The sequence below is a fragment of the Aplysia californica genome, unplaced genomic scaffold (genome assembly GCF_000002075.1).
Source record: "Aplysia californica isolate F4 #8 unplaced genomic scaffold, AplCal3.0 scaffold00021, whole genome shotgun sequence".
NCBI lineage: Eukaryota > Metazoa > Mollusca > Gastropoda > Aplysiida > Aplysiidae > Aplysia > Aplysia californica.
In genome coordinates, this window is record NW_004797291.1 from 918,554 (window position 1) to 944,202 (window position 25,649).

General features: G+C 38.9%; 1 protein-coding gene across 5 annotated transcripts in view; it reads left to right on the forward strand.

Moving 5' to 3' along the window:
* Window positions 1-24,951, forward strand: part of LOC101862393 (E3 ubiquitin-protein ligase HECTD1) — a 56,412-nt gene extending 31,461 nt beyond the window's left edge. For 3 of the 5 annotated variants that reach the window (XM_005090731.3, XM_013087492.2, XM_013087499.2), the window contains exons 27-49: window positions 555-731; window positions 1,691-1,893; window positions 2,324-2,452; window positions 2,982-3,428; window positions 4,027-4,315; window positions 8,287-8,399; window positions 9,311-9,505; window positions 10,358-10,508; window positions 11,302-11,390; window positions 11,799-11,929; window positions 12,522-12,588; window positions 13,071-13,212; window positions 13,962-14,044; window positions 14,650-14,777; window positions 15,103-15,301; window positions 15,651-15,788; window positions 16,170-16,296; window positions 17,239-17,477; window positions 18,296-18,525; window positions 19,215-19,387; window positions 20,289-20,439; window positions 20,868-21,012; window positions 21,786-24,951. In XM_005090731.3, coding sequence (XP_005090788.1) covers window positions 555-731; window positions 1,691-1,893; window positions 2,324-2,452; window positions 2,982-3,428; window positions 4,027-4,315; window positions 8,287-8,399; window positions 9,311-9,505; window positions 10,358-10,508; window positions 11,302-11,390; window positions 11,799-11,929; window positions 12,522-12,588; window positions 13,071-13,212; window positions 13,962-14,044; window positions 14,650-14,777; window positions 15,103-15,301; window positions 15,651-15,788; window positions 16,170-16,296; window positions 17,239-17,477; window positions 18,296-18,525; window positions 19,215-19,387; window positions 20,289-20,439; window positions 20,868-21,012; window positions 21,786-21,923 — 3,884 coding nt within the window. In that variant the 3' untranslated portion in view covers window positions 21,924-24,951. The remainder of the gene's footprint in view (window positions 1-554; window positions 732-1,690; window positions 1,894-2,323; window positions 2,453-2,981; window positions 3,429-4,026; window positions 4,316-8,286; window positions 8,400-9,310; window positions 9,506-10,357; window positions 10,509-11,301; window positions 11,391-11,798; window positions 11,930-12,521; window positions 12,589-13,070; window positions 13,213-13,961; window positions 14,045-14,649; window positions 14,778-15,102; window positions 15,302-15,650; window positions 15,789-16,169; window positions 16,297-17,238; window positions 17,478-18,295; window positions 18,526-19,214; window positions 19,388-20,288; window positions 20,440-20,867; window positions 21,013-21,785) is intronic. The other 2 variants (XM_013087518.2, XM_013087501.2) reach the window with 1 other exon arrangement.
* Window positions 24,952-25,649: the final 698 nt, after the last annotated feature.

The following is a 25,649-nucleotide window of genomic DNA, read 5'->3' on the forward strand; positions in this document are numbered from 1 at the left end:
ATGTGGTGTGGTAAAATGTTAAAAAGATGTGTACTGAAATCATTATACTGTGTATCATCCTTTGTCTGACCACTACTTAGAAAAGATTCTTTGTAATTTAGGGCGGGGAGGCAGTCTTGCTTGTTTTGTTAGAATTCAGGTTGATTAGTAGTTACATGTTCACCCTAAAGAATCTGTTTTTGGCTGGTGTCTCTGTTGTTTCTGTCTGCCTGCCTATCCTGGTATGTCCCAGCATACTAAATGACCATAAGCTTGTCTTTCTCTTGAATAAACCAAGGAACTGCTGCTTTTTCTTTCCTCATCCTATCGTCATTTTTCCTCTACTTCTTTTGTTTGTTTGTCACTCTCTTGTGAACTGCTTTTTCTGGGGTGCCTTGATAGTCGCAACTGACTTTGTGCTGTTGAGGCTAGAGAGGTGAGCAGAGTAAGCCTGATTCCCCATTTGGACTTCTCTGTTGACATCCACCCTTTGGCGCTCATATGGCCTTATGCAGTTGCAAGCACAGTAAAACCTTGCTGAAGACTTACAAACCAAGATTTTTTCCTCTCATCAGGCAAAGCGGCCAGAGAAGCAGAGGCCAACCTGCGTCGTCAGCGGCGCGTGCTGCGTACCCACGTCCTGAAGCAGATGATGCCTGGGGCACGCGTGGTGCGCGGCATGGACTGGAAATGGCGGGACCAGGACGGAAATCCTCCAGGAGAAGGGACTGTCACTGGGGAGTTGCACAATGGTCAGTGTGTGTGTGTGTGCGTGTACGCGCGCATGCGCGCGAGTGTGTGTTTGAGTGAGTGAGTGAGTGAGTGAGTGAGTGAGTGAGTGAGTGAGTGAGTGAGTGAGTGTGTGTGTGTGTGTGAGGTGGGGGGGGGAGAATATTCTGATATTGTGATAAGTGCCTGATTTTCCTGAATTTGTTTTCTTTACTTCTTGATATATGGAAAGTCTGTATATTAGTTACATAAGAAAGTATGACCTGAGGGATGAATGCGGATCTGATTCCTCATGAATTATTGGAAAAGAAGTCTATCCTTGGAGATAAGAATGTTGGACTTTGCTGCTAACAGGGAGACCAGTTAAGGGCAACTGTTGGCATAGGAGTAGGGAACTTTGTTATAGGGGAAAGTTAGAATCTCTTGCTCTAAGGAGATATGAACTGATATCTGATGTGTTCAACAGCTGGCATCACGTGATTTGTAAAACTCCCTGGTTGTGACTTGGTATGAGCTTAGTTGTGACTTTGACATAGGCAGCAGTGAAAGAGACGATGCACAGACACAGGACAGTTGAAACAGTGGCTTGTGACTAAGGCAAGAAACAACAAAGGCTTTAAGGTTGTGCTGATTAGGGGGATAGACCTTAATAACTTCATTGCTGTCTCAAAACTGCCTCAAAGCCTTTAAAAATAAACTGATTGCATTTAAATGTGAATCATTGCTAGTGAAATTTCTCCCCACTTGATTAGTCGTTTACAATCGTCCACTTCACTATCTCAACTTACCTTTCCCTTCCCTATGCTCAACCAGTCTTCTCCATAAGGCAGATTGTAGAGTTTATGGTTAAGAACTGTCCAAAGTGGAATTGGTTTTTATTTTCTTCTGATTCAGCTTTGCACAGCTTGGGCTGTATTGTAAATCCAGCTCTGTTTTCAGTTGTGTTTTGGTTTTCAAGTTTTCTCCTCTAAATATTATTCAGGTTGGGTTGACGTGAAGTGGGATGCCGGTGGCTCGAATTCGTATCGTATGGGTGCAGAGGGCAAGTTTGACCTGGCACTGGGGCCATCTCACGACCCGGACAAGCTAAGGTTCGCCAAACCTGAAGCTGTTGCACCGCCGTCATCCAGCAAGAATAAGAATGCTGTGGCTTCAGGTCTCACCCCTGCCTCTGAGAAAGTGAAGGTGATTGTTGTTGGATTTTCTTTTTAAAAAAAATAATGAGTGACCCCTTATTAATTTAATGTGTCTTCCTGGAGAGGGTATATAGTATAAAAATAATTTAAATTAAAAGGAATCTTCCTTGACCTGAAGCAACTAACAAAAAACAGGTAAACTAAAATATTATGTCAGATAAAGTAGGTTTTTTTGTTTGTTCAGGGATATATTGTTATTAGATTTTGATTTGTGGTGCTTTCATTGCTGAGCTAGTAATGGCGATCCTGTTAGACTTCATTTTAGTCGTGTAGCTGCTTTGCTGTGCAGTAAGTGTTTTTTCACTCTGTCTAGTTTGTGTTTTAACCGTTTTTTTACTCTGAGCATGACGTGACAATTATTATTGATGAGTTCCTTTTTATGTCAGACTTAAAGTGTGTGAATCTGTCATGTTTATTAGGTTGGCGTGCTGACCAGTCGAAAGAGTAGCTCCACCCCTAGCCTGAGTGATGTCATGGATTCTCGTGCGTCAGTTGCAAGCACTGATCAAGCTTCCTCAGCTGAGAACCTTACCTCTAGTATTAAAGCAGTAAGTATGAGGCTTGGATGGAATATGTAGGGTTTGTTTAAGATTTCACTTTTTTTTGCGTTTTGAAAACCTTTTGAAAGGAACCTCAAAAGGGTTTTTGCTTTATGTAATGATTATAGATTCCACTTTTTAGCTTTGACTTGATTGTTAAGTTTGTTGAATCCTGTCAATATTTTATATCTAGGAAGGTGAGGGCAGTATACAAAGCAGCTCTCTTCTGGTTACATGGCATTTAATTCACTGTGGAGACAGAATCATTGGCAAAAATAAACAAAAGTGAATTCTTTTACTCTGATTGTTTGTACACACTTCTGATCAAATTGAATCTTGTTTACTTCATTTGATGAATGCAACCCATCTGTTCATTGTTTTTTTTTAATGACGTTTTTCACGGTTTACTTCATTGCAGTGACCAATTATTGAAGAAATGGATGAATGGGATTTACTCTCAGTATCAAATTGATTCGTGTTGATCTTTTTACTTTGTAAAAAGTGATAATGTTTATCAAAATGGTTTTTGTTTCTGAAGGCTGCTGAAAATGTGGCGGAGAGTGTCGTGAACCTGGCAAGTTCAGAGGCCATCGTCATGGTGATGGTGGACAACGCTGACGAGGAAGTGACCACTCCGAGTGGGTCTACCCAGGCCATCAGCACCTTGGGAGGTGGAGCCACTGGCGGAGTAGAGTTGGCGGCCATCCCTGGACCGAGCGGCCTAGGGGCCACCTCGCTGAGTGGGGCCATCTCCACCTCTGTGTCGGCCACACCAGTCTCCAGCACCAGCACCAGCAGCAGCAGCAACGCGGGTCTAACGGGCCTGGCAGGCAGCAGTGAGCCCATGGTGGTGGTGCACCGCGGCAAGGAGGATGTGGGACTGGGAGACTATGGGGGCCTCGACAACCTTGCCTCGGACCTGGCTCTGGGCCTGGATGTGGGCTCCTTGACGGAGACCCTTAGGGGTGCCGAAGGAGGAGTCAAGGTTAGCTATACCGCCTGCGAGAACAGAAAACAAAACTTCTGTTATTGTAAGGGCTTTGTTCAGGATTCATGTGGCTGAGATTTAATAAGTTTTTATTCTTTCATTCAGTTGTCTTCTTCATCATTCTTCAGCTTGATATAGGGTAGAGAACTGAAGTCCAAATTATTTGTAATTTTTGTCTTATTTTCATCCTAGTATATAGGCCTAATCGAATGCCTTTCAGGCTTCTATTTATCCTTCAGTCGGGTCTAGTCTTATCAAAACATTGACCATGGAGGCGCACCTAGCTCTAATATAAGCGACAAGTCAATGGTTCAACTATGATCATTATCACTGTGATGCAGATGATGCCGTTTCAAATCTCCAAAAGGGGGTATTCTTGACTTGTTTGTTGGGGAGTTTTCGAGGATTTCTACCCACTTACCTTGGTCGTATAGGAAGTGAATGTTTAATTTAAAGGTTTCAGTGTGGAAAAATCTTAGTGTTGATAGGTAGCATTAATCTCCTACCATACCTAGTACCAATACAAGACTAAGAAAACCTTCATTTAACCCATGCCATACTGCACACTAATACAAAGACTACCCAAACCTTCCAGGAGCATGTGCAGAACCTGCAGAACACGCGGGACTCGCGGGACAAAGCGGCCAAGAGTGAGGCCAGGAAGGCCACCAGCAGCTCGGAGGACAGCACCCGGGGCTCCCCCACCAACTCCATGAGTGCCAGCGAGCCCAACCTGCCCACCAGCCTAGTGGACCCCACTGCCAGCCTGCTTGACTCCTTCGCGGCCGTGGCACGCCGCAACATTACCGCCCCTCATGGCAGTAATGCTGTCCGCAACACACATGCCAACAGTCTAGTACGACTGGCCTTAGCTAACTCTCCAAGTGAGTAAAGACTTATTTTAGAACCATTATGCTTATATAAATATGAAATGTGAAAAGTCTATATCTATATTGCTTTTTGCTTTTGTATTTTCATAACACATATTTGATGTAATTGTACAAAGGTAAATGTAAACCTTTGTTTGAATTTCCACTTTTTTCATTCTTTAGATGAAATAAGGTTTTCTTTAAAAAAAAGTTGGTGGTCAATGTTACACTGTCATGTTCATGCTGAGGTTTTTATGTCAGAAAAGCTCTAGAGAGAATGTAGTTCTTATTTTGTCTTCATGCTAAAGTAGTTTGAAAAAAACTATGCCAACATCAGCTCACATGATGAAGCTATGGTAGCCGTACAGATACCTGGTGACGATTGCCATACATTTCGTTAATGGCACCATTCAAGATCTACCAAACATGATTTCCATCACTAAACAATGTTTTTATGAAATCAAAAAGTGGATGACAGTAAACAAATTGAAACTAAACGAAGAAAAGACAGACATCATTCTTATAAAAAATCCACGATTAAATAAAGATCTGGAAAGTGTCAACTTTGATTTATATGGGCATATGACATCTAGTAAAGAAGTTGTCAGGAATCTCGGTGTATATATTGACCACCACTTATCAATGGGCTCGTTTGTAGGATCTCTGTCCAAATCCCTTTATTTTCAGCTGAGAAGGATAGGCCTAGTTCGAAAGTACTTTAGCGAAGAGACCACAAAAACACTGGTAACATCTCTTATCCTATCTAGATTAGACTATTGTAACTCACTCCTGGCAGGTCTGAACAACAAATATTTGAATCGTTTACAAGTAATTCAAAACAATGCCGCTAGACTGATAACAAGATCTAAAAAACGAGACCATGTCACTCCATTATTAAAAGAACTGCATTGGCTCCCTGTAAAAGAACGAATAATATTTAAAATCTGCGTCATGTGTTTCAAATGTGTAAATAAAACTGCTCCTTTTTATCTACAAGAACTTATCAGTATATATAAACCAGGGAGAAACCTAAGATCATCGAACGATAACACCCTACTTGTGACACCTGTAAAATCATACAAATCATATGGAGAGAGATCTTTCTCATATCTTGGTCCATTTATGTGGAACAGATTACCCATGAAACTAAGACAAATAAGAACACTTGATAGCTTCAAAAGACATCTTAAACATTTTCTGTTCCTACAGGCCTATCCTTCATAAGCTTTTAACGTTATCTTTCATTACATTTGTTCTTTTCCTATGTCTGGATGAAAATAGTCTCTGTGTGTGTGTGTGTGTGTGTGTGTGTGTGTGTGTGTGTGTGTGTGCGTGTGTGTGTGTGTGTGTGTGTGTGTGTGCATTAATGTATATTGCTTGAGAAGAAAGGAAGTAGTAAGAAAGGTTTTTGAAAAATGGGTATTCCAATGTAAAGCGCATTGAGCTACTTTTTTTGGAAATGCGCTCTATAAATGTTATATATTATTATTATTATTATTATGTCTGAGCAGGCTGAGTTTATGATTGTACCACTTTGATATGAGGGTGTCTGAGAGATGGAGTTAATTTTTTGGGGTAATTCTTTGATTTAGAAAGATTTTTTTGTTTCCATTGTATTCATTCTCTCTTCGTATTTACTCAAATTCTTGTTCATGATAAGATAAGATTATAATTAGGTTATAATTCTTTGAACCAGCTGTACGCAACACATATGCCAACAGTCTCATTTGACTGGCCTTAGCTATCTCTCCAATTGAGTAAAGACTGATTTATAACCTCTAGTCATACTTGGTTGACTCAATGGTACAGAGAAAATCTTTGTTTGAATTTTTACTTTTTTCATTCTTTAAGATGAATTAAGTCTTTTAAAAAATGTATGTTGGTCAGTGGTACACTGTGGCGTGTTCATGTTGAGGTTTAATGCTAAAAAATTGTCTTTAGAATGTAGTTCTTGTTGTGCCCACATACTAAAGCTGTTTTAAAAAAAATAGTGTGTTCCAACATCAGCTCACATGATGAAGCTTTGGTAGCCGTACAGATACCTCGTGACGATTGCCATATATGTCTGAGCAGGCTGTGTTTATGATTTCACAACTTTGACTTGTCTGAGAGATGGGAGTTAATTTTTTAAAAAAATTATTAATTTAAAAAACAATTTTCACTTCCATTGTATTCATTCTCTCTTTGTATTTACCGAAATTCTCGCTCATTGCTGGTGTTAGGAATCAGCTGGTCTTAGTTTCCCATGGGATGTTATGAGTAAATATAAGATTGGTAGGTGTAATTGTGATTGTCATAAGTTTGTCATAAGGGTGTAATTCTTGCAACCAGCTGTACGCAACTCACATACCAACAGTCCAATACGACTGGCCTAAGTTAACTCTCCAATTAAGTAAAGACTGATTACAAACCTCTGAGCTTATTTGAAATGTAAATAATCAAAATCTATATTGTTTTGCATTTGCATCTCCATAACGCATAGTTGTTAAGTTTGTCCCAATGGTACAACGATAATTGTAGAGAACTGTTGTTTGAATTTTTACTCTTTTCTTTTTTTTTAAATGAATGAAGTTTAAAAAGAAAAAATGTATGGTGGTCAGTGTTACACAGTGTCATGTTGATGTTGAGGTTAAGTGGTCAAAAATTCTATTGAAAGCCCGCATACTAAATCTGTTTAAAAAAAAATAATGTGTTCCAACATCAGCTCACATGATGAAGCTATGGTAGCCGTACAGATACCCCATGACGATTGCCATATGTGTCTGAGCAGGCTGATTGAAGTATCACACAACTTTGACATGAGGGTGTTGGGGAGATGAAGTTGATTTTTCGTGGGTGATTTAAAAAAAATATAAATTTTATTTCCAATGTATTATTGTGATGGGATAAGATAATAATTAAATTATAATTCTTACAACCAGTTGTATACAACACACGTGCCTACAGTCAAGTGGCCTTAACTGACTCTCCAAGTGAATAAAGACTAATTTAGAATCATTTTTAAAAATGTATGACGGTCAGTGTTACACTGCTGAGGTTTTGTCATCAGAAAAGCTCTTGAGAGAATGTAGTTCTTGTTATGTCCACACTAAAGCTGATTGAAAAAATAGTGTGTTCCAACATCGGCTCACATGATGAAGCTATGGTAGCCGTACAGATACCTCGTGACGATTGCCATGTATGTCTGAGCAGGCTGAGTGTAGTATTGCACAACCTTGACATGAGGATGTTGGGGAGATGGGGTTCATTTTTCATGTGTGTTTTTTATTTTTCTAAACTTTTTTTTTTCCAGTGTGTTCTTTATTTTAAATTTTAGATATATAATATTGGTGTGTATCATTGTCACAAGGTATAGATAATAATTAAGTAATAATTCTTACAACCAGCTGCCTGCAACACACATGCAAACAGTTTAGTACTACTGACCTTAACTTACTCTCCAAGTGAATAAAGACTAATTTAGAACGATTTATAAAATGTATGATGGTCAGTGTTATACTATCATGTTCATGCTGAGGTTTTGTCATCAGAAAAGCTCTTGAGAGAATGTAGTTCTTGTTATGTCTTCATGCTAAAGCTGATTGAAAAAATAGTGTGTTCCAACATCAGCTCAAATGATGAAGCTATGGTAGCCGTACAGATACCTCGTGACGATTGCCATATGTGTCTGAGCAGGCTGAATGTACTATTGCACAAATTTGACCTGGCATACCAGGGTATTGGGGAGATGGTAGTTTTTGTTGTTATTTATTATTATTTTTTTTTACCATTTATTGTGTGTTCTCTTCACTTTCACCAAAATTTTTGTGTATTGCTGCTGTTAGGAATCAGCTGGTCTTAGTTCACTTTAGGTTTTATGAGTAGATAATATCAGTGTGTATTATTGTAATAGGATGATGTTGTACATATGATTAAGGTATAAATCCTGCAGCCAGGTGCGGTTTGTGATAGTTTTAGTCATTATTGCTTTTTCTGCTTGTCTGCAGACAACTTGTTGAGTGCTGCCCAGAGTTACCCTAGTCTAACAGCCTCCAATGTGCCTACCTCCAGTACCCTCACCACTACCCAGACAATGGTCAATGTGATGTCTCTGAGTCAGGTAACAGGCTTCAACTCTTATGAGATGTCAGCATTTATGCATGTTAAGGTCTCATTTTGAAAGGCTCTCTAAGTTGTCAACATTTTAGCACTTTGGAGCCTGGTCTTTGAAGGCATATTTCTTAGTGTCTTATTAAGCATCGTATCATAAAGTGTAGCAACCTGCACAATTTTTGGTTATAGTACATGTTTATAGGTGCAGGAAGATCTTGAGATTTAAAAAAAATGATTTGGAGCAGTTTGTGTGATATGTTCTAGAAGATATTAACATGTAATTAAGTTATAATTCTTTCAACCCGCTGTATGCAATACACCTGTCAGCAGTCTAGTATGACTGGCCTTAGGTAACTCTCCAAATGAGTGAAGATTGATTTAGAAACATTGGGGTCATTAGAAATGTAAGTATTTATGTCTCTATAGCAATACATCCATAACGCATAATTTTTCAGTTTGTTAAAGGAAATGGTATGAAGATTATGTAAAATTTTGTATTTATATCTTTATTCTTTAAGATTTCCATAGCTATTGTGGTTATTTGTACTGTTAGATTACTTGTTTATTACTGCTCATGCTCTGGAAACAAAAACCCCCCAACAAAACTGTTATGCCTGATGCTTTCATGACTATACTATGTAGATAACAATTTTAAACATGTACACTTAATAAGTAACCCTTTGTACCGCATTATCGTCTTTTTTTAAGGGGGGGGGGGGGGGGGGGGTGTGAAGCCACAAGTTCAAGTGGTGCTGCTTAAGCCACAGTGACTTCTTTATATTCATTTAGGTTGTATCTACTTAACCTATTGATGCATAAATCCAAGTATGAATGAAAATAGAATTTTGGTTGATGTTGTAAATGGGTAGGGGCTGCAATCATGCTCAGTACATTTTCACATCAACCTGATTTGTGTAGTTGTTTCGCCTGCAGGCCTTGACCAGGAGTGTAACGTCCACATCTAGCGAAAGCGACAACGAATTCTTGGAGACCTACAGGGCCCACACCCTCCTGGCCGACCTCGAGGATGATGAGGAGCTCCCTGAGCCTGATGACGATGACGATGAAAATGAGGATGAAAACGAAGATGATGAGGACTACGATGACGTCATGGTAAGTTTGTTTTTGTGTTTTGTGCACGGCACGAGAAGTGTCATGCTGGTAGTTAGTACTGATGTGCTGTCCAGGCTCGGGGAGTTAGTTTGTTTTGTAGTTCTTTATAGTCCAGTTTGAAAAAAGAGTGAATATATTTTTTATATGCTTGGCTATCGAAGATAATGGTTAGCAGACTAGACCCCGCTCCAGAAGCTGCACTATCGTCCTCTGTCTGGTCTTTCCATCCCGATATGTGTGTTATATTCCGTTGCTTTTTCTAATAAAACTAATCAGTGCATAAAATTTTGAAATGAGTCTTCACCTAATATTATTTGTTTGAATTAGCAACCACAACAGCAGCAAATGATTCTAGAGTAAAACTCATTGAGGGCTGTGGAATCGCTCTCATCATTAAGAATCTATGATGACACTATGGTAGCCGTACTGATCCAAATTGACGATTGCCATTACATGTCTGAGATTGTTTCACCCATGTCATTTATCAGTTTGTACTTGTGAATCTTTTATGTAACTTTAACTATCTGTTAAAGCAGGATTGCAAGTAAAAGATATTTATGTTTACCAATATTTTTTCTGCTCTTTATATGGACTATGGTTTGTAGCCTTTTAGTGAGCTCTCTTAAGTTCCTATGATTGTTACAGTCGTCTTGATCTGTTCTCCGTGATATGTTGTTGTGCGGACTTGCTGTAAACTAAACTCAGCCATATCAGCTTGTGATACAGCATTTAAGTGAAAATGTTTGCTCTGAGAATAGTCTGGAGGCATGAGTGAAACCATAATCATTTCGTATGTGTATATTGTTGGAAAGCTTCAGAGTTTGAGCAAGGTTTGGATGTTTTTGTCAACAGGAAGATGAGGAGCTGGAGCCCAGGGACAGAAGAACTTGGGACGATGAGTTTGTGTTGAAGCGACAATTTTCAGCTCTCATTCCGGCCTTTGATCCTCGCCCAGGACGGACGAATGTCAACCAGACTCAGGACTTTGACATTCCTGCTCCCGGTAAGTTTCACGTACAATCCAACCTGTTCAAGACGACCACTTTTGTCAAAGGCAATTCATCGCCTCAGAACTATTTTGTCCAAAGTGAACTTAAATAAAGATGCACTTTGGACAAAATAGTTCTGAGGGGATGAATTGTTGATACCTAAGACAGGTGATCCTCTTGGACAGTCATTATCATCTTCAAAAAATCCAAGGGGGGAAGTGGGAAGTGCTCATTTGTACAGGTGATTGTGGTGGATAGGTGGTCATTAGAGCAGGTTTGACTGTATATCATTTCTTTGAGCACATTGGTGTTCACATGTTAAAATTTTGCCTTCCTCATGTAGATGAAAGCAGTTTCTGTCTTAAAATGAGGAATTCCCTGTATTCGTCAGGGCATGCTCGTGCTGTAGTAGTGCTTGGAAGATGTTTGAAAACATGTTCTTTATATTGTTTGCTGGAGAAGGACTTGTCCCTTTTCTCTCACCTCATAAGTCACATCTATGATGACACTATGGTAGCCGTACTGACTGAAAGTGACGATTGCCTTACATGTCTGAGATTTGTAAATGTTGTAGTGTCACTGTCATTCTGAACAAGTGTACTGGTAGTGTGAATGGAAGTGAATTGGAATTGAAAGAGAAACGTATAATGAAGAAAATCACATGTTTATTCCTTTACATGGTGTCAGATGATTGGGGTAGATACCATTACATGTCAAAGGTAAAAAATGTGGAAGTTGACAATTTTATAGAAAGTTGTATTTTGTTAGTTCATACAGTTAATTAAACACGTTTTGCTGTTTTCTCAGGCACAGAGGAAACTGCAAGCAGTGAGAGTCAGGCCTTGGTGGCTCAGCCCAAACTTTGCCTCACCGTCAAAGCCCCTTGCTTGCCAGGCGTAAGTTATACGTTTTCTTATTACGATTTATTAACCTGAAATATAGTAATTTAAGTACTTTGTTTTTGTTGAGACCCTCTGATTTATTAGATTAAAAAAAAATGGATGTGCTGAAAGGGATAGAGCAAATGGAAAACTTGAGTTATCAATATTTTCACAAAGTATTTTTATTTATATTTTTTGTTTTCACTTAGTTTTGAACCATCTTGGATTGTCTTGTGCTATTTTTGTCTCTCATTTTATTCCAAAGATTTTTTATTTGTCTCAGTTTTATTTTGTCTCTAAATTCCCATCCGTTTGTTGCAGCTCTGGTTTGCAAAGTGAGTCATATGAAGTTGCAGCTTGGTTGTTCTGTACATTCATTTTAGGAAATGACTTAAAATGACATATTTTTCCAAATTCTTTCAGATGAGCGATGAAGATGTTGTCCTCAACAGTAGCAGAGCCTGCATATTCAAATTCATCCAAGAGCTCTTAGGTAAAGGTGCTGTCACAGGCCGGACGGAGAGGATGAAAAGGATTTGGGAGCCGACATACACGTAAGCTTTAATATTTGTTTAAGACAGTCAGTTGTCAGTGGAAATCATTGATATATTTTCTGTGGAAATAAGTCTGCACCCTATAAAGAAAAGGGTTGAATGTCCTTCAAATAAAAAAAAAAAAGTAAGGCATCAAATGTCCTTGAAAGAAGAAAATAAATACTGTCTCTTATTAGAGTACGTAGGTTGTACAATCATTAAACTTAATATAAGAACAATTCTATAACATAGAAATTAAGAAGTCGATATGGCAGCTAATAAGGGCACACTGAGACATCTAGAAATGAACTATTAGAATTGGGAATAGCTCTTGCAATTTCTTATTTTTGTGCAGATGAAACAAATGGAATAAGATTTTGTCAAGAAGACATTCGTGTGTTAAGACCCCAGTTTGTATGATGAAACTATGGTAGCCGTACTGATGACTATTGACGATTGCCATTTGTGTCTGACACTGGTTTAATACTATTACATTTTTTGTTTACTCTCCTTTGTGTGATTGTGCCATAGTCTTTTTGTTGTACTTGTGATTTATATCTGGAAGCATTGTACACTTTACTAAAGACTCAGCTGTTGTTTTCATTTTTTCCAGGGTGCAGTACAGAGAAGCCAAGGAAGAGGAAGTCTCGGAGAAGGAATGTGGCGGCTCTGTTACTAAGGTAGAGTGAGAAGAAAAGTCTCTGAAGCATCACACCTTTATGGATTAGCAATGCTCAGATGTATGTTTCACATTTTATTTTGATAAAAGTGTCATGTAGATGACCATTTTTAATGCAAGGTTCAAGCACTGTTTTCTGGTTTTCATCAACAGCCTTTTCTAAAAGAAAATTATAAATTATAAGACTTACTGAAGAAAGGGAATAGTACAGTGAGTGTAATTGTCACCTTTCTACTTGTAGTCAGTTTGTAAGAGACACTGTCTGACAACTTTTTCAGTACTAGCATCAAATGAATTAATGAAAATACCAGTCACAAAGTTCAAGCACTGCCCCTGAAATAGTTGTTTTCTCTTTGTGTATAGATTCTATTTCACGGGTTCACAGTTATTGTCAGAAAATTTGTTGTGAATGAAAAACTAAAGCCTCATGTTTCATGTGTTACTGTGTGATTCATGTTAAAAATTCTTTGTCTATCATACCAGTCTTTGATGGGTGTGGCCTCCCTGGCTGACCTTGACATTGCCCGTTGCTCTGAGGCCTCTGGCTGCTCTGTAGACAGTGTGCTGCAGCTGCTGCAGAGGCTTTATTCCATCATGGAACAGTCCAGTCCATCCAGTAAAAATGGTGAGTGAGAGAAAGCTGTGACTGTTTTACTTTTTTTTGCTCTGACACTCCCTCTTTAGCTCTCCAAACATTCTGTCCAGTTACCCTGTCTCTGCTTTCTCTTCCTCGCTCTCACCACGCTCTCTCCTTCTACCTCTGTAAGTTACACTTTGTCCTTTTGCTTTCTTACTCTTGCTTTCTCCTTTACCCTCCTCACTCTTTCTCCATCGCCTCTTTACAATTTCTTCTCCCTCACTTTGCACATTCTTTTTGGTCACCCCCCCCCCTTCTTTTTGGCCCCCCCTACACTTTCTCTCCGTTCCCCTTGTTACACTTTCTCCTCCCCCTCCCTTTCAGACACTGCGATGATGTAGATGCTTTTGCTTAGTTGTGTATGTTTATCACTCTGGGGTATTCTCCCCTCTTCACCATTGCCACCGAGCTTTGTTCTTTTGTTTTTAAAAAAATTATCTCATTGTGTCCTGTAATGGATGTATTAAAACCTTGAAGAAAAGGAAACAAGAAATCAGGTTATTCTTCAGATGTACCTCTACTTTTGGAAAGATCACCATCATCATCCATAGTTTATGCTTTCAGGTTAAATTTTCTTCTTTGCTATTTCTAGTATCAGTTTCAGAGGTCATTTGACACTTACATTGTTGATTGGTTTAAATGCCTAATTAGACTGAAATTTTTATTTTGTTTGCACATGTCTGCCATTTGGATAGGGATTTTTGCTAACATGTTTTTGTCCTCTTTTTTATCTGCAGATTGTGATGAAATTCACTTAAACATTCCAGCTGATGAGTTTGTCAGCAAGAAGATAACCAATAAAATCACTCAACAAATACAGGTGAAAAACTTTTTTTTTAAACGTTTGGTTAGAATTCTTTTTTTTTGGTATTAATTTTGTGAACTTTTGAGGCATACTTTTGTTTTGCTAAATCAAAAAAGAATGTAAGTCAAATTGGCAGGGGATATTGAATATTTGAGGATTGATACATTGTTCTGTGTCCCGTGAGAAAGGTTGCTGTATGCTAGAAGACATGCTAAGAATATTGGGAATCAAGATCTTTCTACTTATTCTGTATTGGTAGAACAGATTGACGCGGGTGTACTTGAAAAAAAAAAAAGTATGTTTGTGTTTGCAAGTAAAAGAGACAAAGGATTAGTTTTGTTATTTTGCTTATAAGGTATTATTGAAGACTTTGGTGTTCATATGGGCTAATGCAGCGTACTATCAATATTTCTTTATGTTTTGATCGAACCCGCCCCCTAAGACCTGATGGGAATGACTTGGGAACGGAAATGACCCAGAGATACTGAAAAAACCTGACCAGAATAAAAAGAATAATGTTGAAACAGTGGATTAAACGTATATGAACTGCTCTGTCTTAGAAAATTCAACTCACTGAGCTATAAATAACCATGTGTCCATGTACAATGAATGTTTTTTAGGATCCCCTGGTGCTAGCAAGTGGAGCTCTACCTGACTGGTGTGAGCACCTGACCCGATGGTGTCCCATGTTGTTCCCATTTGAGACAAGGCAGCTCTACTTCACTTGCACTGCCTTTGGCACCTCAAGGTAGGGAAATGTGGACAATTTACACCAGTTTTGAACAATTGTCTGTGGGAGGAGTGTTAATTTTTTTCTTCTTATTGTTGACTCCATGGAATGTTTTTTTAATTTACAATTTGCAACGTTGAGATTTTTTGTTCCAAAACAGTAAAAGGCTGATCAATGTGTGCAAATGTTTAACCTTTTCAGAATAAGTATTTTCTCTTTAAGTTGCCATATGCGTTTGAAAGTATGAGAAGATAATAGAATGATTGATTACTTTATGCTTTTGCCATTCTGTAATTATTTTGCTGAAGGTTGATATTCATGTGTTGTCGATCCGATTCCCCAGATCTATAGTCTGGCTTCAGAATAAACGTGATGCCAACCTAGAGAGAAACAGAGGGCCAACCCCAAGACGTGATGACAGCCATGATTTCCGAGTGGGACGTTTGAAGCATGAGAGGGTGGTGGTCCCTCGAAATGAGAACCTTTTAGACTGGGCCATGCAAGTGATGAAACACCACTGCGCTCGTAAAGCTGTTCTTGAGGTATGGACCTTTTTTGTTAAAAAAATTTATCTCATGTTTCTGTTGTTAACGTGACCATATTTTAGATAGTTGTAGTCTCCAACACACACCCCCCCCCCCCCCCCCCCCCCACACACACACACACCAAATAACTTCAGATTTTGTTTGGGTTCTCTTGGATACATGTTTATAAGGAATATCAGCCTATGAAGATTCTCAACTATTGTTTGTTGTTGTTTTGTGTTTTTGAACCAAGGGGAGCATTGCAGTTGTGATATCTGGCAATGACTTTAACATTTTAATTTGGTTACTTTTTTATTCTAAAGACGAAATAACCAAGGAAAAATTTTATTTTCTATTTCCATTGCAGATTGAGTTCAAGGGTGAGGAAGGCACAGGTCTGGGCCCTACCCTCGAGTTTTATGCTCTAGTTGCTGCCGAAATGCAGAAAAAAGCTCATGGACTCTGGTTATGTGATGATGATCATGTGGACCATATAGAACGTGAGGTGGGTGCTGTCTCAACTACTTCCTCCTGTTTTTGATGATTGGAAGCTTTTCTTGTCTGTTGTCTTATCTTTGTGTATAGAAGGAAGTTTTTCAGTTCAGTAATAAACACGCGTTCTCTGAAATACAGATTTAATTGAACAATTTCAGTTGCAAGCGTTGTTGAATAGAAGACACAGCATGAATTTAAGTGAATGAACGATTTGTTGAAGCAATGTTAGAAAGTGGTAATGAGGCTTTTGGAAAGAAAATTTGACATTTTGTTTTTGTATTGTATTTCTATGACGCAGAGTTCCTTTTCTTCCCTGTTTTCTTTTTTTCCATTTTTAAAATCGTCACTAGCATCTATCAGTATTAACTGTTGGCCTTTTCCTCGAATGCAGGTGGATATAGGCCACGGTACTAAACCACCCGGATATTATGTACAGCGATCTGCTGGTTTGTTCCCCGCCCCTTTCCCACAAGACAGCCTGGAGCTTGAGAGGTTGGAGAAAATCTTCCACTTCATGGGTGAGTTGTCGTTGAGCTGTAGATTTACATGAGCGGACACGCTCAGAACCATATGGTGCCAGGAATAGATTAGAAGGGTACGAGTTGCGTAAGGAAGTAGAAAAAAATAGATAGCTCTACACCATTCGCCTATGTTTCACTTCATGGAGAGGCACAAAATGTTAAATTAATGAAAATGGAGTGTTGTCACAGTACTTGGAGATAGCAATTTTAGCTACCTGTAATAGTTTTAAGAAAATTATAGACTTTCCCTTTGTATTTGCTATGTATTTAGATTACGGACAGCTGTTCTTTTGACCAAATGTTTCTGTTCTGTGTTGGGAGATCTAGCTTGGTCCAAATATGAGAGGAACCAAAAAAGGTTGTATTACTTTTTTTTAAAAAGTGACTCGGGAGTGCATGTGACACATATATTTCCCCACTCTCTTCCTGTTCCAGTTGATGATCGGTATTGCTTCTGAATGGTCCTTCCTATCTCTTTCCTGTTTCATTGTCCTATATATTTTGAAGTTTTTTTTTCTCTTTTTCTTTTTTGTTGGTCTCGGTAAGACTCAGCTCTTTAAAAATTTGTTTCTTTCGTTATGGTATTACTATCTTTTTTATAACTTAAACTAGCTGGGTATCCGTTTGACTCAAAAGAATCGATCGTCAAGTCATTGTGGAACCAGTGCGCACTGCTTGTGAATGGAAGCCTCACTTGTTTACAATGGCGACTTAGAGGACGGACTTTCCCAAGATTAGATTTACTAATAAAAAACTGAAAATTAAGCTGCAGTAACTTCAGACTCCTTAATATAACTGTGTACTCTTTAAATGATTCTGAAACACCATTAATTTGATCACATTTGAAAGTTTAGTAGGCGACCAAAGTGACGAACTTTCACAAATAAAATATATATAGATGACACAGTCAAGGTGAAATCCCATGTGTTACCATTCCAGGCATCCTGTTGGCTAAGTGCCTCCAAGACGGCCGTCTGATCGACATGCCTCTGTCCCGCCCATTCCTCAAGCTCATGTGTATGGGCGAGGTCGGACACAGCCTGTCCCAGCAGTTTGGCGATGCCACCCGCACCCCGAGCACGCTGGGAGAGTCGTGGCACAGTGAGAGCTCGGACCTCATTGCCAGCATCGAGGAGGTGGAGAAGGAGATGAAACTCGACAGTGATAGAAGACAGCTGGTGAGTGGCTGGAGGGTCGATGGTCCAGGAATAGTTATCATACGTTAGAAAAGCAGGTTTTTTACACTTTTAAAAATGTGTGTCTATGCTGAAACAAAGGCACTGAAACAAAGGCACTGCTCCTCATTTTCTTATTTTTACCCTCAGAAACTTTGTAATGTTGTTTCTTTTGTATCTGTAATGATTGAAATATCTAAAAAGGTAGGATAAAAGGGTGAACAAATAAGAATTCAATGTGATTTGTGTCATGAGTGAATAAGGGAGTGAAATAGCTGTTTTATTTTCCTGAGCAGACAATGGAAGTACATGAAAAAAAAGAAAGATCAGATACAAGATAATGTTCCAGATTGATGAAGTCATGACAAACTTGTTTAGAAAATCCACTTTGTGTATAGTTCAGGGGTCAATTTTTAGCATTATCATTACATGATTGAGCTGCTGTGGCTGGAAAGTTTTTGATGTAGTGATGTGTGGGTTGTATGTCTACGTTTTGTCTCCAGTGATGACAGTGCATAATTATTGCACCAGTGTGCGGCTGCAAGTGCGAGAAAATGTGGATATTCTACTCCCTGTTTTGCCCTCTGGTTTCTCCTGTTTTTTTTTCACTTCTTTTTTGGGCCTGTTTTATTCTACTTACGTACATATGCACTCATTTACATGTGTGTGTAGGTGGGTGGAGGGCAGAGGGTGCCACCTGTAGGTAATACTTCCTCTGCTGTTTTCTATCAGTCTTGCTTTTTTCCAAACACTAAATGACTGTTATTGTGTTGGTATACTTCTCTTTCCTCAACTAAAGTGCATGTCCGTTTTGTCCCTAGCTGAAACCATCCCAGCCATGGTTCTCTGGCATTCTGTCGGAAGAAGATTTTGAACTAGTCAACCCCCATCGTGCAGTATTCCTGCGCCAGCTGCGGGATCTCGCCACTCGCAAGCAGCGCATCCTGAAGGACCGGACTCTATCGGACGACCAGAAGAACGTCCAGCTGGCCGAGCTGGCTTTGCCCAACCCAGGGGACCCCAACTCTGCCATCAGGCTGGAGGATTTGGGGTGAGGAGTTTCTGCAGTCTCAGCTCCGGCTGGCTTTAGGGGAAAAATGAGGAAGGTGGTAGGGGTGGTGGAATGTGTAATACAGTTGAACCTGCTCTAACGGCCATCTACTCATTGCAAACACTGTACAAGCCCCCCCCCCCCCGTTTTTTTGGTTTTTTGAAACATTATTATGATACTGTCCCAGACATTCACCTGTTTAAGATTACTATTTTTCTGCTCGGCAATCAATGGTCGGCCGTTTTGGACAGATTTCACTGTTTGTTACGCTGTACACCAGTAGGACATGCAATCCCTCTTATGGTAACATCTGTGGGAGGATTTGCACTTGTGATGTTTATTTTGGCGTGTTCTTTACTTCTTCTCCTACATCATCATTGCTGGTGGTAGGAGGGCGCCACTTGTAGGTCCTACATCTTTACTTTCCCTCTCTTGTTTCTATTTGTCTGTCTTACTTTTTCTAAGCACTGAATGGCCATTATTGTGCCTATGTGTTTCTGTTAACTCGTAACTAAACAACTTCCTTTCAATCTGCTCTTACCTCTGCTCCAAGTACACTGTGTTTGAATTTAATTATTTGTGTCTTGTTGGTCGACTGTACGAAATGAAAATCCCAGTACTTATTAAAAAAACAACAAAAAAACCCTAGAAAAAGTGCTTGACATATTTTTTGCGTTGTGTCTGTTCAGATTAACCTTTGAGTTTGACCCATCGTCCCGAGTGCACAAGTTCCACGCTCACCACCTGAAGGCTGGGGGCGGCATGGAGGAGGTCACCATGGACAATGTGGAGGAGTACATCGATCTGGTCATGGACTTTTGCTTTGTCTCTGGTATCAGAAGACAGATGGAGGCTTTCAGAAGTAAGCTGGCTTGGTTTGTGTATTGAAAGAGAACTGAAGGCAGATACGTACTACGTACTGTGCTGCAACATATTGGATAAAAGAAAAATCATAAATTTACTTACTGCCTTGCTTGAACAAATAAAATTGAATGGAAGACATATATTTATTTACTCAATACCTTGCTTGAATGAACGGAAACTGTATTTTAATTGTCAAGAATGAAGTGGTTGAGCCTAGAAAGGTTTCTTTTAAAAGAGCAGGCGGAAAAGGCTAGGAAGTCGCATCACTACTCCAGTTGTTCAATGAAATCTGAGAGCAATACAAACAATATGAAAGCGATACATCTAGGGTATTTATACTCCTTCATGTGATGCAGACCTATATTATTTCCATCCAAATCAACTGCAGAGTCAATATGTATTCATGTGCAGAGTAGAGGGGGCTACTGATATGTTTTTGTCATCTACTCTCTCATGATGTTAATTTGATTTGTGTTGTCTTGTATTATGCAGGTGTGAAAGTATTTTGTTGTGTTTTTCTTTAAGTCTGGTGAACTGACAGAGATTTGATTTGTGGTAATGCATAGCTGTTGGGTTCTCTGATGTGGTTTGCTCCCTTCTGTTCCTATCAAAACATATAGTCCCTATCTCTCCTTTTCTTTGTATGTTGCTCTCTAGTAACAAACACCTCTACTCTGTGGCACTTGAATGACCTATTTGTGTGGCAAGTGCTGGAAAATTCCTACCAGAAATGTGAGTGGTTAGAGTGCACCACTGGTAGGTCACCTATTTCTTTTCTGTCTCTCTCTTGTTCCTTTTTCAATGCACTTCATGACTGCTATTGTGTCCATGTACTTCTCTTTACTCTAACTCAAGACTGGAGATTAAACTCCCACCTGTCGTTGTGTCTGTTCCCACAGGTGGCTTCAACCAGGTTTTCCCCATGGCCAAGCTTCACTCGTTCAGCCCCATGGAGCTGGGCAGCATCCTGTGTGGGGACCAGGCCCCCAGCTGGACACAGGAAGACATCCTGAACTACACAGAGCCCAAGCTGGGCTACACACGTGAGAGGTGAGATGGTACAGAGGTTTTTTTTTTCCAAAGAGATGGATGTTCTGAGTGTTGTTTCTGAATTCTGGATTTTTGTTTAACTCTCCTCTCGCCTCCAAAACGTTAAAAAAAAAGATAAGATCACATTGTGCATTCTTTTCTGGAATGTCTTTTAGGGTGACATATACTAAGGTATGCAGATAATACAAAGTAATAGTTTTGATGGATAAGATTTCAATTATACAATGAGTAGGCTATGTGGGCTGAAAAATATTTTCTCATTAAACGAAAGTTAGCTTTTTTTTCGCAGTAAAGAACGTTGTTTTGTTTCTCGGCGAATCTATGATTAAGCGTATACAGAGTTTATTATTGTTTACGACTAATGCTAGTATTTGTATATAAACACTTTTGTTATTAAACTCTGCCAATGTGTGTGTTCATTGTTTCAGCCCTGGCTTTGTGCGCTTTGTGAACGTGCTCACCCACCTGTCCCCTGACGAGCGCAAAGCGTTCCTGCAGTTCACCACGGGATGCTCGTCCTTACCACCTGGCGGCCTGGCCAACCTGCATCCTCGACTCACCGTGGTCAGAAAGGTAACCTTGACCTGGCGCATTTGCTTATTGATCTGTGCTGTGGGTGGTTGGAAGGGGCTCTGATGATGTTGTCGTTTGTCCGCTACTGACTTAAAAAAATTCTTGAGCTTGGTTTTTATGTGGGTGTTCTGTGACCACTCCAGCATGGTTGTCTCTCACTACTACTTTATGTCAGTGTTGCTTATATCCTGATTGGTTCTTAGATGGGCAAGTGGGTGGTTAGCAGGTGCTCTGGTGTAGTCCTTATTTCTTATCAAACATCTGTCGTCTTTATCTCTCCTTTATTTTTGTATGTTACTCTCTAGTAATACCTCTAATTCTGCACATCCATTATCCTTTTCTCTCCCCATTTTGTACTTCTGGCTGTGTTACTGCAAAGTGTTAAGAGCGCCTGTTGGTGAATCATGATCACTGCCCCTTTTTTCAGATTGGACACTTGAAGAATAATTGAAGAAGAAAAAGGTTACGTATCAGGTGACACTGTATCTCATGAATTGATTAATTTTATACTCCTTCCTGTGAAGAGTTCATATGATTGTGAAGAGTTCATATGATTGAGAGTCATTGGCCATATGTGTGAGTGGTTGGTGGGTGCTCTGCTCCTTTCCGATTAAACATCCATTATCCTTTTCTCTCCCCTTTCATTTTTGTGTTTGTTACTCTCGTGTAACATCTCTAATCCTTAGCACTTGAATAACTTTATTATGTTGCAAGTGCTGTAAAAACTCTCACTAAAACTTTGATATTATGTCTTTGCTTTGGAAACATTCCAGGTGGATGGTAGTGATGGCAGTTTCCCGTCGGTGAACACATGTGTGCATTACCTCAAACTGCCGGAGTACTCGTCTGAGGAAATCCTGAGGGAACGCTTGCTGGCCGCCACCAGGGAGAAAGGCTTCCACCTTAACTAAGTTGCCTTTGTTGGCCTCCGTCCTTCCATGGCTTGGGTTTGCATCCTGACCGTGGACTCTACTGCAGAAACTTGTCAAATTGAAACATTTATTCATTTATTTCATGTCTTTTTCTTTTCCCCGTTCTTTTAAGTTTCTCTTTAGTGTTGTCAGTTTATACCTATTAACTGTATGTATGACCGTGAGTTTCTTTCTTTTTTTCCCTTTCTTTTAAATTACAGTATCATTTTCAAGTCTTTTTACCCAGTCTAACATTTTGTTAAATTTTTCTTTTAAGATGTGCCCAATGATATTGAACCAGGTGATTTCTTGGCTGTATATTTTAAGTTTGCTAATATTAAAGCTGTCAAGTAGCCCAGCAGTGGTGGCGAAAGTGGAGCTTTATTTGCTGCTAAGTATATTCTATTTTACTGCCTTTGAGCAGTGTTCAAGAGCTTTCATTACAACAGCTGGTGACCCACTTTTGGTTTATGATTTATTCTGCTGTCAGCAAAATCTTTTCCGTGTGTAGCCTGGGTATGTCTTGAGTATTTTTTAACTGAGTTTTAAAAAAATGCACTTTTAAGAGGGGAAAAGTGAAATGTTATATAGTAGTTTGTGCTGTAGAATTGCTTGGGTGTGTTTTTAAGAAACTGTTAGAATGAAAATTTGTCTTTCTTTTTGTGTATATCAGACACTTGTGAGAATAGTTATGGACTTATTTGGTGACTTAATATGTTTCTCACAGTGTGATGAATAATTTCCATGAGTTCATTTCTCTTTAACTTTTTGTTTTGAATCTGGAAAATTATATTAAAGAACAAAAGATCCATCCATCATTATTGCTTTCATTTTTAGATGAATTCAACAATTTTTTAAAGAATATTTTCTGGCCGAAATTCTGTAAGACTTGTAGAAAAATGCAAAATTTAGATGAAAGGAACTTGTTATACAACAGTCTAATTGAAGCCTAGATTTCACCGTTGGCCTGTAACTTGTGATCTTTAAATTTTGACTGTTTTATCATTTCATAGCTGCATCTTTATGTAGTCTGAACTCTTGCGTCTTCATGCCCAAGTTGTTAATATTTGCTGACTGGCAGTGGCTTGATGAATGCTTTCAGTAGACTCACTGAGTGTCCACAGTTTTTGACAAAATGACATGTAGTTTGTTTGGTAGCCTCCATCTTTTATTGTTTGTTTGTTCACATCGGTTGACTGCAATGGTTCGTCTTTGCGATGTCTCATCAAACTTCAAACCATTTTGAATGATGGTTGGAATATCTTTCTTTTTTTTTTTTGTGGGTGTTTAGTAGTTCTAGTAAATGCTAATTTGTAATTTCTTTTCGTCATCGTGTAGTTTTGTGAAGTTGAGTCTTTTCAGCTTCGTTGAAACAGTAACTCTGTCATTATTTGGTATGAAATCTGATAAAAAAAGAGTTGTTGTAGTCAGGAAATGTTACTGCTATTTGTATGAAAGAAAAAAGTGCTTTATATTTGGTATATATTTCTATAAAAGTCCTTTTTTTTGTAGTCTCCAGAGTTTGATTTTGACCCCACTAACCACCAGAGTACAATACAAAGTAAGGTTTTTATTTGTCTGGCATACTTGGATGTCATTGTAAACACCCTTGCATGTGGCCTTAGACCATGTCCATACTTTGTGGCAATACAGTTACTGAGAAATTAAAAGTAGATGATGATGTATTAAACAATATTAACCAGTGGAAGCGAACTGTGAATAATCATGTACATAAATGAAATTGAAGGGAGCATTGTAGTAAGTTCATGCCTCTTTGCTTGTGTTGTATATAGTTCCCATATAGTGAGTGCCCCGAAAACCCAGTGTGTTGTGTGTTAAGCAGAACATTTACATAGGAAGACTGAAGGACAGTTGCTACTTTGGAGATTATTGAAAATCTCCCCCCATATATCCCGTTGTCCTAACTGTGCAGCCTTTTTTTTCCTTCTTTGTAACCAGTGTAGTTAACATGGGGAACAGGACTGAAGTTCTTGTAATGTTGTAGTTCTAGCAAGTGTAAGTCTTGTTTTGTAAGATCAGAGCATCATAGTGTACAAAGTTTTAAAGACAGTTTTTAAAAATCCAGTTCAAATTAGTCAGATGGCCCGTTAGATGTAGCTTTTGTATTCTAACATTTTTATAAGTATTTGATAACTTCAAGATATTGAAAGGCATTCCTAATAATGGGTTGAAAGGCATTTCTTTTTAAAAAAGCATTTTATTAAAAATCTTTTTCTCAAATGCAACCGTTTCAAAGTAGAAGCTTAGATTTAATGTGTTGGGTTGATTTTTCGCAACCATTTTACAAGAATTGTGGGATAAGTCTGGCATTAGCCCTAGCTAGTCCTTCATACATAAGAGCTGGAGATCACAAAGTCACTTCTGTGGCACATGCTTGTAATGAGTAGAGACATCACACTGTACTACCATCCTTTGTTGCTTAAGTCACCAATTTTTATTCAGCTATCAACTGCAACTGATAATGTGTCCATAGATACTCAAACATAAGCGAGCACATGCACCCATACACATATAAACAAAACATATTCTCACTCTTAGTCTGGAGTACTTTCTCACATTTGCGTGAACGCAGCACGCATACACGTTTTGATGTTTTTGGAAGACAAACTGCTGTGTGATTGGTTCCATGAGCTTTGAACGTGACGATATTGGCACACTGCCCTTGTGTTTTAACAAGCGTTATTCTTACGTTCTTTCGGCTTTTTTTTTTTTTTGGTGGTTGCAGATTTGAACTCCCGTAACAGTGTATTTGAATCCAACTGGAAATTTGTTCCTTTCATATTGTTGTGTTGACATTTTACGTGGCTCACATAAATGCTGATAGATAGATCGTGATGACAAAGTGTACCCATTAGCTTGTGGCAAAGATTCTCCAGGTCTTGTTCATCTGGCACAAGAGCACATTCTGTCCTTCCTAGCATTATACTGGCCGTGATAAATGTACATGTATTTTTGTTTGTATATGGTCTGCAAAGCAAACTTAAAAATAAAATTAACATCAAATATGTGGATTGTTTTGATATATATTTACTGTTGTTCAGTCACTGAGAAAGATAGTGTATTTGCTGTTTTGGTGTTCGTTTTATGTTGTGTGAATTCTTTTTTTGACTTATTAATTTATTAAGCCACTCGTCGCTCATCTCACAAAAGGGCATATCGTCAAAATTACCGGTTTTGAGTTAACACCACCATAGTATGTCGGGTAGTGAGATCTATGTTCTCTCAAAACGGCGTATGGATAGCTTTAAAAATGGCAGAGTTATGAGCAAAAAACATTTAGCCCTATAGCTCTCGGGCAGGAAACTGCATCTCACATAGAGGTCTATGCCTTGTTACGCCCCTTTCTGAGAATATATGCTGAGGCATATGACTGCATACGCCATGGTATGAGATGTTTCCTTTTAGGTTTTTTTAACTTGAAAATGAGGGGGATGTGTCTCATTTCATGTTTAGTAGTCTTGCGGATTCTTTCTCGCTGCATCATTGAGGGACTTTTATACGCCTCCTTACCATTAGTTCAAGTAGACACGTGTTGTTTTGGTACCTGTACTTAAAATTTCATCCTTGCTTTCAGCGTTTGATGTTAATGCACCCGTAAAGTGATAGTATATTAGCTCATTTGTAAGCTTATAAACTTTCACTTTTTAAAATATTTTCTACTAGTAAAAGTTTTATTTAGGAATTCGGTCCATGAGTCCCCAAAGA